Genomic DNA, 14,131 nt, shown 5'->3' with positions numbered 1-14,131 from the left:
TACAAGATGTGCAACTTGTGTTTTATTAAAAAAAAGTAACGTCTTAGTTTTTGTACATTTTTGTGACTGGTTTCGGGTGGGCTAAGTTGTTCTCCAGTGCAGCCCCCTTTACGTCGTTCATCAGATACCAATACGTGGCTTTCTGCAATAATGCGACAGTGCATGCTATCGTAACTGTTTAACCATTACCACGTTTCTAAACGTAACTGTTTCTGCACTGAAAACCTGCGATTTATCTGCCACTTGGGGAAATATTACCTTCCCTACATGAGGCATCCCCTTAACAAGCCTGGCTTAAAGAGGGGGGTTCCCGGGTTCGTCCTCGCTTGGTTGCGCACGCGCTGGCCAAGCCCCCCGCCTCCTAAAGTCTTGCTCCCGTCACCTCGACACCTGAAGCCCCCCCCGGTCACGTGACGCCGCGAGTGCGTACGCGCAGTGGCTGAGAGCGAAGATGGCGGACGGGGAGGGAGAAGTGATCCCAGGCTGCAGGGAGCAGCCTCTTGGCGTCACGGCCGACGGTCTCGCCACCATGGACGGCTTGCTGGCCACGCTGCAAGGGCTGGAGGCCGAACTCCGGCAAGGGGAAATTTCGGACGATTCATCCAGCCAGTACTGCAGCAGCTTCTGTCAGGTTAGTCCGCGGGGGGACCGCGCATTAAATCGCTGGCCGACCGTGGCCTCGTTGGAATTGGGCACCGGAGAAGGAGCCTTCTGGGTCGGCTGGGACCGGGCGCCGCAGGTGACAGCGGGGAGAATCCGGCCTCTGGGGCTGCTGGCTCGGTAGCGGCGCCCTGGCCTGACTAACCCGTCGGTTGACGGACTGTGCGTCCCGCAGGCCGGACGGCGTCAGTTTGTGTTTTTGCAGGACGGAGGACATACTGTGTGCAGCACAGGCTTGGGGTCGGAAATGCTGTTTTTTAAAGCCCAGAGACACGGATATGTGTGCTTAGCATTTCAGGCCAGTTAAGGCTTCGTTGATGCATTAAAGTAACTCATTTCCCCGTGCAGCAGGCGGGCAGCTACGTCTGACCAGCTCCCCGACTAACTAGTGGGTCAGCCCCCGTCACCGGGTTTGTAAATACTGGGTGGCAGTACAGGGGCGGGGCAGCCTCCAGTTAGCGCCAACTGGCCCCGTTAACAGCCTTCTCTCCGGGATGTTTTGGTTTGGTGTCGCTTAACGGTTCCGCCCGGAGGAGGATGAGGATGAAGATGGAGAGGAGCATGAGGAGGAAGGCGCGCGGACCTTCTGTCGTTTCATATCAGTGGAGCGAGCGCGCTCTCGTTCAGGGGGACCTCACGTGCGCGCTGTCACATGCCGAACCTTCTCTGTTTTGTCATATTCAGGGTAAAGTTCGGTATAATGGTCGCGATGGTCACTGAGAGACGTGTCCTCCGCCGTGCTGACAGTGCAGGGTCTCTCAGCCAGAGATATGGGGACATGGACAGCTGTGCTGAGAGCGGTATTCTTACCATGTGGCTCCAGTCCTTCTTGGGTTAATTCGAACTGGACATACTAGACTCTGATGACTGCTGAATGAGAGCCTGCAACGTTATACGCAATAATAATGTGGTAATAATGGTATTCATCACCATGAGTCCAAGCAAATGTAACTGTCTTGCGTTGTGATGTGTAACTGTCTTGCGTTGTGATGTGTATCCGTTTGGGTTGTGGTTTGATGGAAAGCCTGAGATATACTGACAGAGAATGTAATATGCGTCCTATTCCTCGGTGTCGTCTTGGGTGATCAATCAGGTCCATCCTGGTTTTTTTTTTTCTTTTAAGAATTTAATGAAAAAGTTTGCTATATTTTTTAATCTGATGAAATGTTTTTTACCAAAGATGCAATGTAAAATTCCAAAACCCCGCATAGTTTTGAAACTCTTAATGCTTTATTTTTCGTACTGTTCTGTACTAATTCTTTGATGGGTTGGCTGAGTTTAGGGCAGCATTTCCTTTGATAAAGGCCTTTTTATTAATGTTGGCCGTAATTCGTTGATTTTCTTGCTGAATTTGGGTCTCTTCTCTAGGTATTTTCTGTATCTCTTACAGATAAAACACAGACACAACTTGGCAGAGACTCCTCTGCACAGGAAAGTCCCCCCCCCCCCCCCCCCCCCCCCGCCACTCTGGCTTTATTCTAATATGCAAAGTCAATGCTGTCCATGGTTAAACAAAATATCTTCAGTTATATTGTGTCTGAATGTGTAGATTTGGAAAGTAGTTCTTTCTGTTCCTCTGGCAGTAAGAAATGCAGATGATGTCACTGAAGCTGGTGAGTGATGTTAAGTTTGAAACAGCAGGAGGAGGCAAAACCCAATTCATCTGAGTCAGTCTGTGAGGACTGTGGGCTTGTGAGTGTTAGTATATTTTTTGTTCAGCTGATATACTAGAATGTCTGCCTGTTTCTGTCAGACACAGAAATGGCCCAATTATGGCCCTGGTGTCTAACAGTGTTACTACAAGTATTTCAAGCAAAAAAAAAAAAAGACTGTGGTTGGTTTGTTAGTGCCTTTGGTCGAGCGCGTTTGCACGCACAGGCACGTCAGTCAGCCTGCCGCACTTTCCGGGGCCTGTTTCCTTTGGGTCTCTGCATTCCTGATTCTTGGGCTGCTGGAGAGAAGCTCTTTCAGTGTAGAACTGTGATCAATCTCCACGATGGGTGTTCAGTGTCCTTCATCTGTCACACTGATGTTTTCATTTTCAAGCCCTTAAAATATTTCAGATGTACAGGCAGACTAGCATCTGTACTTGTAAAAACTTTTTTTTAAAAAAGGTACCGTTCATAAAAACTGAATGTATCCAGAAATATTTTATTTCTTTCCCTCTTTTCACCAACTGATAAACTGTAAAAATGGTTTAAACGTCTCCATGACAGAGTGGGGAGGTATTTTTTTTGTTCATTAAGGGCGTCGCTGTCCCCATGTGAATACCACAGGTGTTACCCAGGAAACTAGGAGGGTAGGAGTCTCCCCGTGTGGAATTGGGGACACATTTCTGTCTCTTCTTGTTTGGGGTGGGGGGGGGGGGTCGATACAGACTTGTTGTTTACTCACAGGTGGGAGTCCCTGCTGGGTGGGGTTACTCCAGGTCAGTCCAATTCCTTGCGCCGCAAATGCTGTCCTAGCTGATGGCTACACATAATCTGAGTGTTGCACTGACTCAGTGGGCCGGGGATTAGCAGGGAACACTAAGCGCACGGCTGCTGGCGGAGAGGGAAGGTCGCACCTCTTTCGCAGAGCCTGTGAGTGCGTCTTGGGTATTTTACTGTGTTAATGTGCCACCCTCCTTAGTGTATTCCACTCCTTAAAAAACCCTTTGGTCACTGAGGCGGAATGTGCAGAGTGGTTATTTCCTTTTTATTACTGCGAGAGATTTAATCTGGGAAATACTCGTCCGCTTTATATTCTCTCGGTATTCTGCACTGTGCACGGCAGTACCCTCTAAAAACCTGCCCTTCAGTGTGACTTGGTTTAGTGACCTGTGTTATACATTACAAGCTGGGCGTAGAAGTATCTGGACAGCATGTTTATAGTGGGTTATGTAGCACAGCCGTAAAGCTCAATGGCACTGAAGCAGGGCTCCACTGAGGCGTAGGGGTGCATCTCTGGGTGCTGAGCAGTGCGTCCAGCGCACCTCGGTTTGGGACATTTTCAGAGGAGTGCATTAGCCCATGTTCCTGTGTACAAACGAAAGTGGAACCGCGCGCGTCACTGGCCCGGCATGCAGACTCCGCCAAGAGGCAAGGTGTGAGGCAACAGCGTTGAGTGCCGAGCCGCCATGCTGCCCGGTAGCTATGTGGCATCACACGGGCATCGTTCTCTCATGCGGTGAGTTGTATTAAAGTGAGAAGTTCCTTACTATAAGTGGTTGGAGAGGTAGTGAGGAGATGAAAGGAAGGAGGACAGGCTGTTCTCTGGCGGGATGAAAAGGGGGATCTTGTAGTAAGACCTTGGAGATTGGCTGGTTTTCTGGGGAGTGATAAACCTTCCAAAGCACAAGGAGGCAAACTGCTATAATCTCGCCCCTCGTCTCCTACTGGCTCCCCTGTCCCGTTAAGTTACTGTAAATTGCGTTTGTTGTGTAGTATTAACTACAACACAACAGGTTAGCATCTCCAGAGATGCTCCAGCATCATTCCTCTTATGCTTTAAAGCAAACTACAGCTCATTGTTGAGGGCGTGTTCTTCGGCTGCCTGCAGAATTTGCATTGTTTACCAAAAGGGGGGGGGGGTTTATGTCATTACTTGGAACTAAAAAGCAGAGATTCATTCATGCGTGAAGAAGACAAGAACCTTGCTGCAGTCATACATAAACATTTTCAGACTGATCAGGCTTCATGTCATCCATGGAATGTGCCCGCGTGTGTCAGCTTTTGCTGTTGGTAGCTGCCGGTCAGTGCGACATGCTGCATGTGTGCTCTGCACCCAGACAGTCAACGTGTTTGGGCTGCATGCAGGCACAGCCTGATTACCCATCGTCTTCACTGCAGCTCTCCTCCCCTTCTGCTTTCGTTCGGCTAACCCACTCCCCAGAAAAAAGGCTCTGCGTCCGTATCGACTCCCCTTCAGACTGGTGCATCGTTGCCATGGCGACCGCTCTGGCAGGCATTCGGATTGCCCTGGGTCCTGAGTGGGGTGGGGTGGTGCGCTCCCCCCCCCGTTTGGGCGCCTCTGCGCTCCTGTGCCAAATTGGGCTTCGGTGTCTCAGTCTGCCGCACCCAGTCACAGGGGCTCATCGGCGCGGGCCTGCACACCTCGTGCAGCTGGGGTGGTGTCGGCCGGGATGTGAGGTCCGGTCGGCGAGGGAACGTGGAGGATGTGCGGCGTGTTGCCGAGTGACATAAGTGTGACAGAGAGTGAGGAAGTTGGGCCAGTATCGGCCCGCCGTGCATTTCTCACGCCTAAACAGCTGAAGTTTGCTCACTCGGAGACGTCTGCCGCTTGTGACTTTTCGCCGAGTGCAAGGTCGCTGCCCTCCTGGCAGTCTGTTCATTCACTATTCTCCTCATTATTCTTCCCATGGCAGTGTGCTGCAGTTATCTGTATGTACAGTAGCTATCTGTAACTGTCGCATGCCTGGCTACACAGGTGCCACCGCATGCCCATGCCGTGCCCCGTGCCTTTGCACCGTCGGGCTTGATGCTCTCGTTTTATCGCCCTTTACCTCGTCGCACATTGGTAAAGTGACCAGATGGAGATGTCGCATGTGTGATGCCGCTGAGTCTGCGCCAAGCAACTGGGACGCCCCCCGTTCACTTCCCAGAGGACTTCCATGAGGGGCCACATGTGCCTGGGGGGGGGGGCATGCTCTCAGGCCACAGCTGTGAAAATCAGGCCCTTCTCTAAAGGGGGGAAAAAAAAAAGATTCAACGTTAATTGGATGCAATTTCCGGAGTTTAAAAATACCCTGGGCTGGTTTCCAGGGCTGTGCTGCCCCCGAGGCAAAGTGCTCTCAAATTAAGACAGGGGGGTTAAATATAGCCGTCGCCTCATCAGAGAGCCCCTCCCTCCAGACTGAGGTGTGGAACAGAGGCAGCTGCTCACCTGTCTGGGCCCCCACCTGCTTAATTGCTGCATTCACCTTAGGGAGGGGGGACTGCAGTTTATGCTGTTGTCATTGCTGTACTCAAATCACATCGCAAAGACATGCATCTTTACAAATTGCATATCAGTTGACATTGGTATCACCTGGAACAGCGCTTTGAGACGATGTAATGTTGTGATAATGCGCTATACAAAAATTAATTTGTTGTTGTATTTAAAAATGAAGACATCACCACTGGTCCGACGTATGTCTCTGTCTGTAATGCCGGCCGACAGTAAGACTTCAGTCAATATTCAAAGATAGCAGAACAGTTTTTTTTCTACTGTTTTACCGCAATTTTTTAAATGTACGTTACTTTAAATTGAGCAGCGATACACTGTAATGTCACTGTTTACCAGCAGTTGTGTGTTTATGACCTGTAGTGTTTCCTGGGCTTTATCCTCACCGTCAAAAGTCAGACTGCAGTGGTCAGGGAGTGTGGAATTCACGCAATGTTCATCTCTCCTCCATATGCTGCAGGTTCTTTCTTTGACAAAAAAAAAACACAGAAAACACGACTCCAACACGACTGACATTTTATATTTTCCTGAATCAGAGTCCACAGGCAGGGTGGGGGCTGATTGCACGTTTCACGCACAGTGTGAGAATCACCCGGGTAAGAAGTGTGAACCATCTCCCCCCCGCAGGCGCTGATGCACTATGCGGGGAGCAGGAACTCGGTGGAGCACGGCCTGCCCCTACTTGAGGTCTACTGCCTCTCCATCACCTGCTTTGCTGCCGCCCGGCCGCACCTGACCGGGGACTCGGATCGCGTGGCCCTCGTCCTGAAGAGGCTGGCGCTGTGAGTCCTCAGACTGTCGGGCTGCGTTCTCTGACCCACTGGTCCTGGCTGCGTAATTAACCTCGTACCTGCCTGCGTGCAGATTCACTTCGGCGGCCAAGCATGAGGCCTGTTCCGCAGCACCACGCCATGCTGTACCTAACCAGCTCTTCCTCCCGTGTCTCCTCCTCCTGCAGGAGCTGTTTCGAGCTCCTGCTGAACGTGCCAGAGAGCAACATTTCCTATGACACCTGGGTGCAGTTTCACCGCTCTGTGCAGGTGAGAGCGGCGCTGAATAGGCTCTCGCCTTGCGGGTTTGCTTCCTCGTTCTGCTTTGTGGGCCAACACGCACACAGCTGCCAGGCACTCGCGCAGCTGCCAGGCACTCGCGCAGCCCCTTGCTCTGTCACCGGGCGGCTGTTGTGTACCCTCATGCGAAACGGTTATACTGCATTGCCAGGGTCAGTATGGAGCATAGTCATCTTGTGATTTTCCTGAAGGTTCATGACGAATGGCTCTGGTGGTAAAGCCTCTTTTGGTGTGTTTGTCTGTCCTGCAGGCAGCTCACGATGCCCTCTTGGAATATGGGAGCAGTGATCTACAGGCTTTGCTACAAATCACAGGGGAGGGGGGCGCGTGGAGTAACCCTGTCCTTGTTGCCCTTCTCACCGGTCAACAGACCAATCAAGAAGAGTGTATGTACAGCCAGACGGACATGCCTGCTGTTTTCTCTTGACTTTACAGGCCTTTTTTTTACCTGAGTATGTGGGAATTCTTGGGCTGGCGTCCCTGTGTCGCGGAGGGTGAACGGGTCACTTCACGGCACAGTCCCAGTCACCCGTGCTTGCGTCTTGTTTCAGTGGACAGGTACATTGCCCTGGAAGGCGAGGGCTTCATGGAGATGCGTGTGAAACACCTGGTGAAGGTCGGCGAGCTACACAAGGCCATGGTTCTGGCCAAGGTCTGTGCTGACTGCTGCCACGTCTCTAACCGCACCACCTTCCGGCAGATCTACGTCACTCATCTCTGTGGCATGCTGCCCAGCGAGGAAGCCATCGTGGAGGTTGGTGTTCCTGTGATGTTTGTCTCGTCCTGATGCTCTGTCTGCTTGATGGATAGCATGCATATCTAACGGGCCTTTTAGTGGCCTTCAGCGCTGAAAGAGGGTCTGTGTCTTGGGTGAAGGAGTCTGCTGCCAGCTGCATAATCTGCCCCCTGCTGGCTGTTGTGTGAAACATCTCCACCCGGCCTCCCGCATGCTGAATTTGCTGTGCTGCTGTCGCTCATATCAGATCGCTAAAGTGGATGGTAAGGAGGTGCTGGACATCATCTGTAACCTGGAGACTGAGGGGCAGGAGAACCTGGCCTTCATCCTCTGTACTACCTACCTGACCCAGCACCTCCAGCAGGAGAGCCTGTACTGCTCCTGGTGAGTCCAAGGGGTTCAGCACATCGCCTTGGTAATGGTCAGGGATGCTTTATGTGGTAAGTGTGGAATGGAAGTTCAACAGTACAGACTAGGATAGCGAACTTGGGCTGAGAAACTCTGTGTTGAAGCGGGGAGGGACAGTGACAGCTGTAAGGAATGAGGAGCTGTGAACCAGTTACTGTGGTGAAGCTCTATCCTCACGTGGAGAAAGACCTTCAGCCCGTATCTGGCTTTTTTATGCATTCGTTTGTAAATGTTTTTTTTTTTTTTTTTGTAAATTCTGCGTCCTTAAGATTTGCTACATTATTTTCATTTTCTCAGAGCCGTTAACAAGCTTTGGTATTTAAGTAATATAAAGTGATTATCCATTCCAGGTTATTCTCTGGGTCTGATATCTTGGTAATTCGTTGTCTTCCGGCACGGCACACAGCTTCAAGAGCATTCCACTGCTAACCTGGAGTCACTGGGCTTGGCCCTGATCCGCCCAAACTGCTTGCCTTTAATTGTGTCCCCACCCCTTCCCAGGGAGCTGACGCTCCTGTGGAGCAAGCTGCAGAGGCGGGTCGACCCCGCTGTGGAGTCCTTCCTGGAGCGCTGCCTGCAGCTGGGGGCCATCGCCAGGACGGTCTGCCACCTGCTGCTGCTGGTCCGCGTTATCCAGGCAGAGGTAGGGGATGGTGCTGGTGGCGCCCCCTAGTCTATAAGCAGCACTGCACACAGTCGGAATTTTAACCTTTCGTGAATGTGGTCATTTAAAATGACTTTGGTTTTGCTGCCTTACCTAAAATTAATTGTGCATAAAACAGTTTGGGTTCATTATTGTAGTACTTTTTGCAGTTACGTTCATGAGAAGGTTGTGCTTTTGCTCACTTCATTTTGCATGCTCTGCCCCCTACAGGCAGACGAGCTGGGCCTGGCGGCGTCGGTGGAGCTGTGCGTTAGAGCGCTCCAACTTCCCTGCCAGGAGGATGCAGAGACCAAGACTTCAGTCTGCAAGACTGTGGCCTGCCTGCTTCCAGATGATCTGGAAGTCCGCCGGGCCTGCCAGCTGACTGAGTTCCTCTTAAGCCTTCTGCAGGCAGCCTACCACTCCCTGGAAGAGCTCTACCTCCGGCCTGATCAAAAGTATGACCAGGAGAATGGCATCATTCCCAACTCCCTGCGCTGCGAGCTGCTCTTGGCCCTCAAGGCTCATTGGCCTTTTGACCCCGAGTTCTGGGACTGGAAGACACTGAAGCGTCACTGCATCAAACTGCTTGGGTTGGAACCTGAAGAGGAGGAGGAGGAGGAGGAGGAGGAGGAGCAGGAGGAGGGGGAAGAAGAGAAGGAGGAGGAGTGTCATGAGCAAGAGGGGAAGCCAGCAGATTTAGTGGAGAACGGGCAGCCCAGTGGGTCGAGAGTGGGTGTTGATGAGCAGAATCTAGATGAAGTGGAACACGCTGAGAGTACTGCAGCCCAGAAGGCAGAGTCCAAGAAGAAAGTAGGAGGCCCTTCAGAGAGGTACCTCCGCTGGCAGAAGTATAAATTTTTCTGCCAGCTGTGCCAGAAAGAGGTAATTGAGGCTAGAATTCTGCATCACTCAAAAAAGCACATGAAGGACGGTGTCTACACCTGCCCGGTTTGCCTGCAGACCTTCCATAGCAGACAGGAGTTCGTCCCCCACACGAGCCAGCACACCCAGATGCCTGCGCGGAGATCCCTGCCTCAGAAGAAAAAGAAGGTGAAAAAGAAGGTCGACCTACAGAAGGAAATGGATGATGATGACCTGGAGGATCTGGAGCCCGGCGAAATCACCCTGGACCCATCGCTGCTGATGTACTACCAGACCAGCCAGGATCCCGATGTTCTTGAGCATCTGATGGAGCAGGCTGCAGCCACCCCCAAGAAGCCAGCTGATGATGATTACATCACCTTCGACTATATCCACACCTATTTCCAACTTCAGGACCGAGAGGTTTACCCCTGCCCTGCCACTAACTGCAACAAGAATTTCAAGCAGTTCAAGTACCTGAGTGTGCACCTCAAGGCCGAGCACAGCAGTGGGGACGCCAATGTGAAGCACTACTTGGAGATGAAGGACAGACGGGAAAAGTGCACCTTCTGCCGGCGCCACTTCATGACCGCCTACCACCACCGCAAGCACCGACGCGTGCACTACGGCGATCACCCATACATGTGCGTGGTCAGTGACTGTGGGGCTCGCTTCGACACCACCAATCAGCTGATAGCACACAAGCAGGGTCATGGCTTCCGCCTCAACTACTGCTGTGAGCTCAAGGGCTGCAGCCTCTCCTTCTGTGACCTAGGGCAGCTCTACCATCATGAGGCCCAGCACTTTCGAGATGCGGCCTACAGCTGCACCAGCCTTGGGTGCAAGCAATTCTACTACTCTAAAAAGGAATTCATTAAGCACTTGGCCTCTCATGGCCTCAATTTCACTGAGGAAGACTTTGTGGCACAGAAAAATGAGAAGCGTAAGCCAATAGATCCTTTCTCGGAGGAGACCGTCAGCAGCAGAAAACCTGGTGCCTCAAAGTCCACTGTAGAAATCGTAAATGGTGTGAGAAAGGCAACTGCTGAGAATTCCACAGCTGGTGTTTCCTCTTCAGATCAACACTCCGGGAACAGAGAGCCTAAGACCTCATTGGCTTGTGTTGCTGTGTGCTTTGATGGTAAAAAATTCACTTGTGGTTTTGAGGGTTGTGGCAGAACCTTCCCTCAGGCCAGAGATGTCCAGAAGCACCTGAAGTCTGTTCATCCGGCCCAGCTTAAGGCTGAAAAAAAGGGACACAAAAAAGCAAACAGGGAAAAGACTGCAAAGAGCAAATGCCTCAAAGTTGAGGCAACCAGTATTGAGACAAGCACAGATCGGCCATCCAGTGCACCTGTCCCAGTGTTGAACCCCAAGAGTTCCCTCCCTCCTGTGGAAGTGTCTGCATACCCTGTTGCAGTACCCGACTCAAGCCTTATAATCGATGACCCCATTAAGGACATTTTACTGGGTTTCAGCCAGTTAAGTCTACAGCCTTCCAATGCGAGAATTTTGTTGACTGATTCTTGCCATCCTATCTCAGGGTCTTCCAGTTCACAGGTGTCTTTCCCTAGTGCAAGTGTCGGCTTCCCTGCCAAAGTGCTGAGAAAAAAGACAAAATCCCAGTCAAGCACAGCTGACTCAAGTTCTGAGTCTTCATCAACCCCACTGCCCTTAGAGTTGCCTCCTCAAGAAGACAACCAAATAAGCTGCTTTCTTGTTCAACCTTCCACCAAGCCTTATATCTGCGAGGTCAAAGGATGTACCTATAGGAGTGTGACCAGCCATGCGCTCATGTGCCATTACCTGCGGAAACACAGCTTTTCCAAGGAGAGGGTGAAGGGCATGGAGGCATTCAGAACGAGCAAATTCAAGCCGTTTAAGTGCCATGTGTGCCCTAAGAAATACAGACAGAAGTCGGAACTGAGGACCCACTTAATCCAGATGCACAACATCAGCGAAGCTGTAGTGGACCAAATGAGCTGCTCCTTCAAGAGACGTGAAGAAGGCAAAGCCACAGAACTCCCTCAACCCAAGACTGGTCTTAAAGCTGACACGCAGATGCAGAATAAGCCATTGCTGAAAGCATGGCTAAAAGCACCCACCTGGCAGCAGAAGTGCCAGAGGAGGAAAGGGAGCGAGTGGACGACGAAGTCCGAGTGTGAAAATGGAGTCGTGAAATCTGAAGATGTGAGCAAGAAGGTGGAATCTAAGGCCGAGCCCTCTCCAGCCTTACAGGAGGGGGATGAAGAGGAGAGAGCGTTACGCGAAGGACGTGGCAGCAGACGCCTGGTGGCTAAAGGCAACCTGTGCTACATCCTAACTAATTATCACAAGCCTTTCCACTGTGTGCATAAGGACTGCAGCTCGGCCTTCACCAACCAAAGCGGCTTAGTTCGCCACTTGCAGTCTGTGCACCATTACAATCGTTCTCAGCTGTGCCTAGAAGAGGACATGGATTTCACTCACGGCACTGGGGTCAAGGATGGGACGAAACCTCCCCAACTTGCATGCAAGGAAAAGGGCTGCATAAGGACGTTCCACAGTTCCTCGGCCCTGCTGCGCCACCACCGTAGGCAGCATGCGACAGACAGGAGGATTCTTGCTGCAGCAGGGGTGTCAAAAGCTGCTAGATCTCCCACCATCCAAGAAACGCCTAACCCGCTCTCAGAGGAGCCTATACCACAGTTCAGATGCAGCTATGCTGGTTGCAGTGCCACTTACCACCTCTATAGCAGCTTACTCCGACACATGAACCATGTCCATCCTGATCAGGCACCGCAGAAGTTACCACCTCAGCAAGTGCGCTGCAAGTTTGACGGTTGCACTCGTGTTTTTTCCCAGAACTCCAGCTACAAGAAACATGTGTTATACAGGCACTGTGACTACTACGATACCCTCGTTCTGCATCTGCAGAATACCCACAAGAAAGACAAGTCTGAGAGCGGGTGCCAGAAGAAGTTGATTGTTCCTGCAACATCCCAGCCCCTGCTGCCATCACAGAAGGAAGCACCCAAGCTACCTCTCAGGCATTCTTTGAGGCACAGTCCCAAGTCTCAGGATGGCATGAAGACTGAGTGTGTCGAAGAGCATGTTGAGAAGAATATTGATGTGTCTAAGCTCCTTAAACATCAGCGCAGTAGAAAAAAGAATCTTCCGCTGGTCTTCCGCACGCATGAGGAGGCTTTGCAGATGTGCCAAGATCGCTGTTTGCCTGTAGCATACCCTTGCATGGTCCAAGACTGTGACTCTGTGCTCACTGTGGAAAGCAGCATGCGTCGGCATTACTTAAATTGCCATAGGATGAAAGTTTCCAGGTTCTTGGCAAACGTTGAGAAGTTGGTCAACAATGCAGAGCAGCTCGAGGAACTGATCCAGAAGAAGTCCGCTATCGCTGGAAGGCCAGACGTTGATCGGGCACCAAACGGTGTTCTGAAAATGGAATATCAAGCGGAGCCTGAGAAACCCGGTGGCCCATCACTACCCATGAGTTTACATTCAATCAAAACCGATGCATTGGATAGTCAAGATCCTTTGGGTTTCACTGAAGATGTGCCCCCAGAGAGTAGCTTGCTGGTTGGGGCTGATGATTTGCTTTACGGAGAGTCCAGTGGACACACAAAAGAACTCCTGACCCAGCGTAGCTGTAGTCAGGATGATAAGGCTGGCCCGCCTTCTCCCACACCTCCTTTAGTTGCTCCTCCTCCACTGGATCTGTCTCCACCGTCTTCACTGCGCTTCACAATTGATGACGGCTTTATGGACTGCTCCAGCAAGGAATCTGGAGGCAGGACAGCATATGTTCCCTCCCCCATCACAAACCCTGCACCCTTCTCTGCCACTCCAACCCGTCAGCCACTGAAGCGTAAGAACGAGCTTCCTGAACCCCTTCCCTCTTTCACGTCGACTCCAAAGGATGTCCAGCCCCTCAGCCCCACCCCCCGCACTTTTGATCTGACAGCTTACAAGCCCATGGGTTTTGAATCGTCGTTCCTCAAGTTCATCCAGGAGAGTAAGGACAAGGAGGAAGAGTTTGAAGAGAGCGGACCCTGGGGGTCACCTCATCGGCACGAAGCCCCCGCGCAAGCGCTACGTCGCAGAGACTCTTACCGCCGTAACTCCGTCAAAGAGAACAGTCAAAGGGGGCTCGGGGTCACCCGCAGTCGCCGAGTCAGGTCTCTGAGGCCCTTGCTATCAGCAGGGGAGTCTGTCTCCGTCCAGAACCTGCGTTCTATCCTAGACCGAGCTCTTACGGGCTTTGGAGACCTGGCTATCAAGCAGCTGCAGTACCTCCGGCCTGTGGTGGTGCTGGAGAGGTCCAAGTTCTTAACATCCCTCCTCGATCTCTTCCCCTCAAAAAAGACTGAGAAGCTTCTCCTTGGGAATTCGTGACTGAAAAAATCCTTCGAAATATAGCCTATGGACAATTTGTCAAACTGAAACTCTTCCAGTATTTTTTTTTCTATTAATCAGTCTATTACTACAGTTGTTATTGTTTATTATTGATAATATTATTGCTCATAAGTTGCCAAATTGAAGTTGCTCAAGTACCTTAACTGAATTATAATGGTTATAAGTTTATACATGTATTAATAAGATTACAGGTCTACTAACATGTTTGTTTTTTGGTTGTTTTGTTTTTTGGAAAGTTAAATATCCATTATATACATTTCAGTGGTATCCGATAGGTGCTTTTTCTTCCATTATTCCCTTTTCTCACAGTCTGAGCTTGTATTAAAATTTTAAAATAAACTTGCATCCCTCCTGTTTCTGTACTGGGCGTGTCAGAAAGCTGAGGTGTTTGAG

General features: G+C 51.1%; 1 protein-coding gene across 1 annotated transcript; it reads left to right on the top strand.

The window, feature by feature from the left end:
• Positions 1-257: 257 nt before the first annotated feature.
• Positions 258-14,100, top strand: rlf (RLF zinc finger). Its single transcript, XM_048973816.1, has 8 exons — positions 258-631; positions 6,232-6,386; positions 6,563-6,644; positions 6,925-7,060; positions 7,226-7,428; positions 7,658-7,794; positions 8,320-8,461; positions 8,693-14,100. The coding sequence occupies exons 1-8, from the start codon at positions 452-454 to the stop codon at positions 13,715-13,717; spliced, it is 6,060 nt and encodes a 2,019-aa protein (XP_048829773.1). The 5' UTR covers positions 258-451; the 3' UTR covers positions 13,718-14,100.
• Positions 14,101-14,131: the final 31 nt, after the last annotated feature.

This window comes from Brienomyrus brachyistius, chromosome 14 (assembly GCF_023856365.1).
Source record: "Brienomyrus brachyistius isolate T26 chromosome 14, BBRACH_0.4, whole genome shotgun sequence".
NCBI lineage: Eukaryota > Metazoa > Chordata > Actinopteri > Osteoglossiformes > Mormyridae > Brienomyrus > Brienomyrus brachyistius.
The sequence above is the reverse complement of the archived record's forward strand: the minus strand, read 5'-3'. Positions and strand labels throughout refer to the sequence as shown.

Bases quoted from the DNA above. Each gene is read 5' to 3' on its own strand.
- rlf (XM_048973816.1), top strand. From the start codon at position 452: ATGGCGGACGGGGAGGGAGAAGTGATCCCAGGCTGCAGGGAGCAGCCT. The intron at 6,387-6,562 runs GTGAGTCCTCAG...CTCCTCCTGCAG, and splicing joins GTCCTGAAGAGGCTGGCGCT to GAGCTGTTTCGAGCTCCTGC. The intron at 7,795-8,319 runs GTGAGTCCAAGG...ACCCCTTCCCAG, and splicing joins GAGAGCCTGTACTGCTCCTG to GGAGCTGACGCTCCTGTGGA.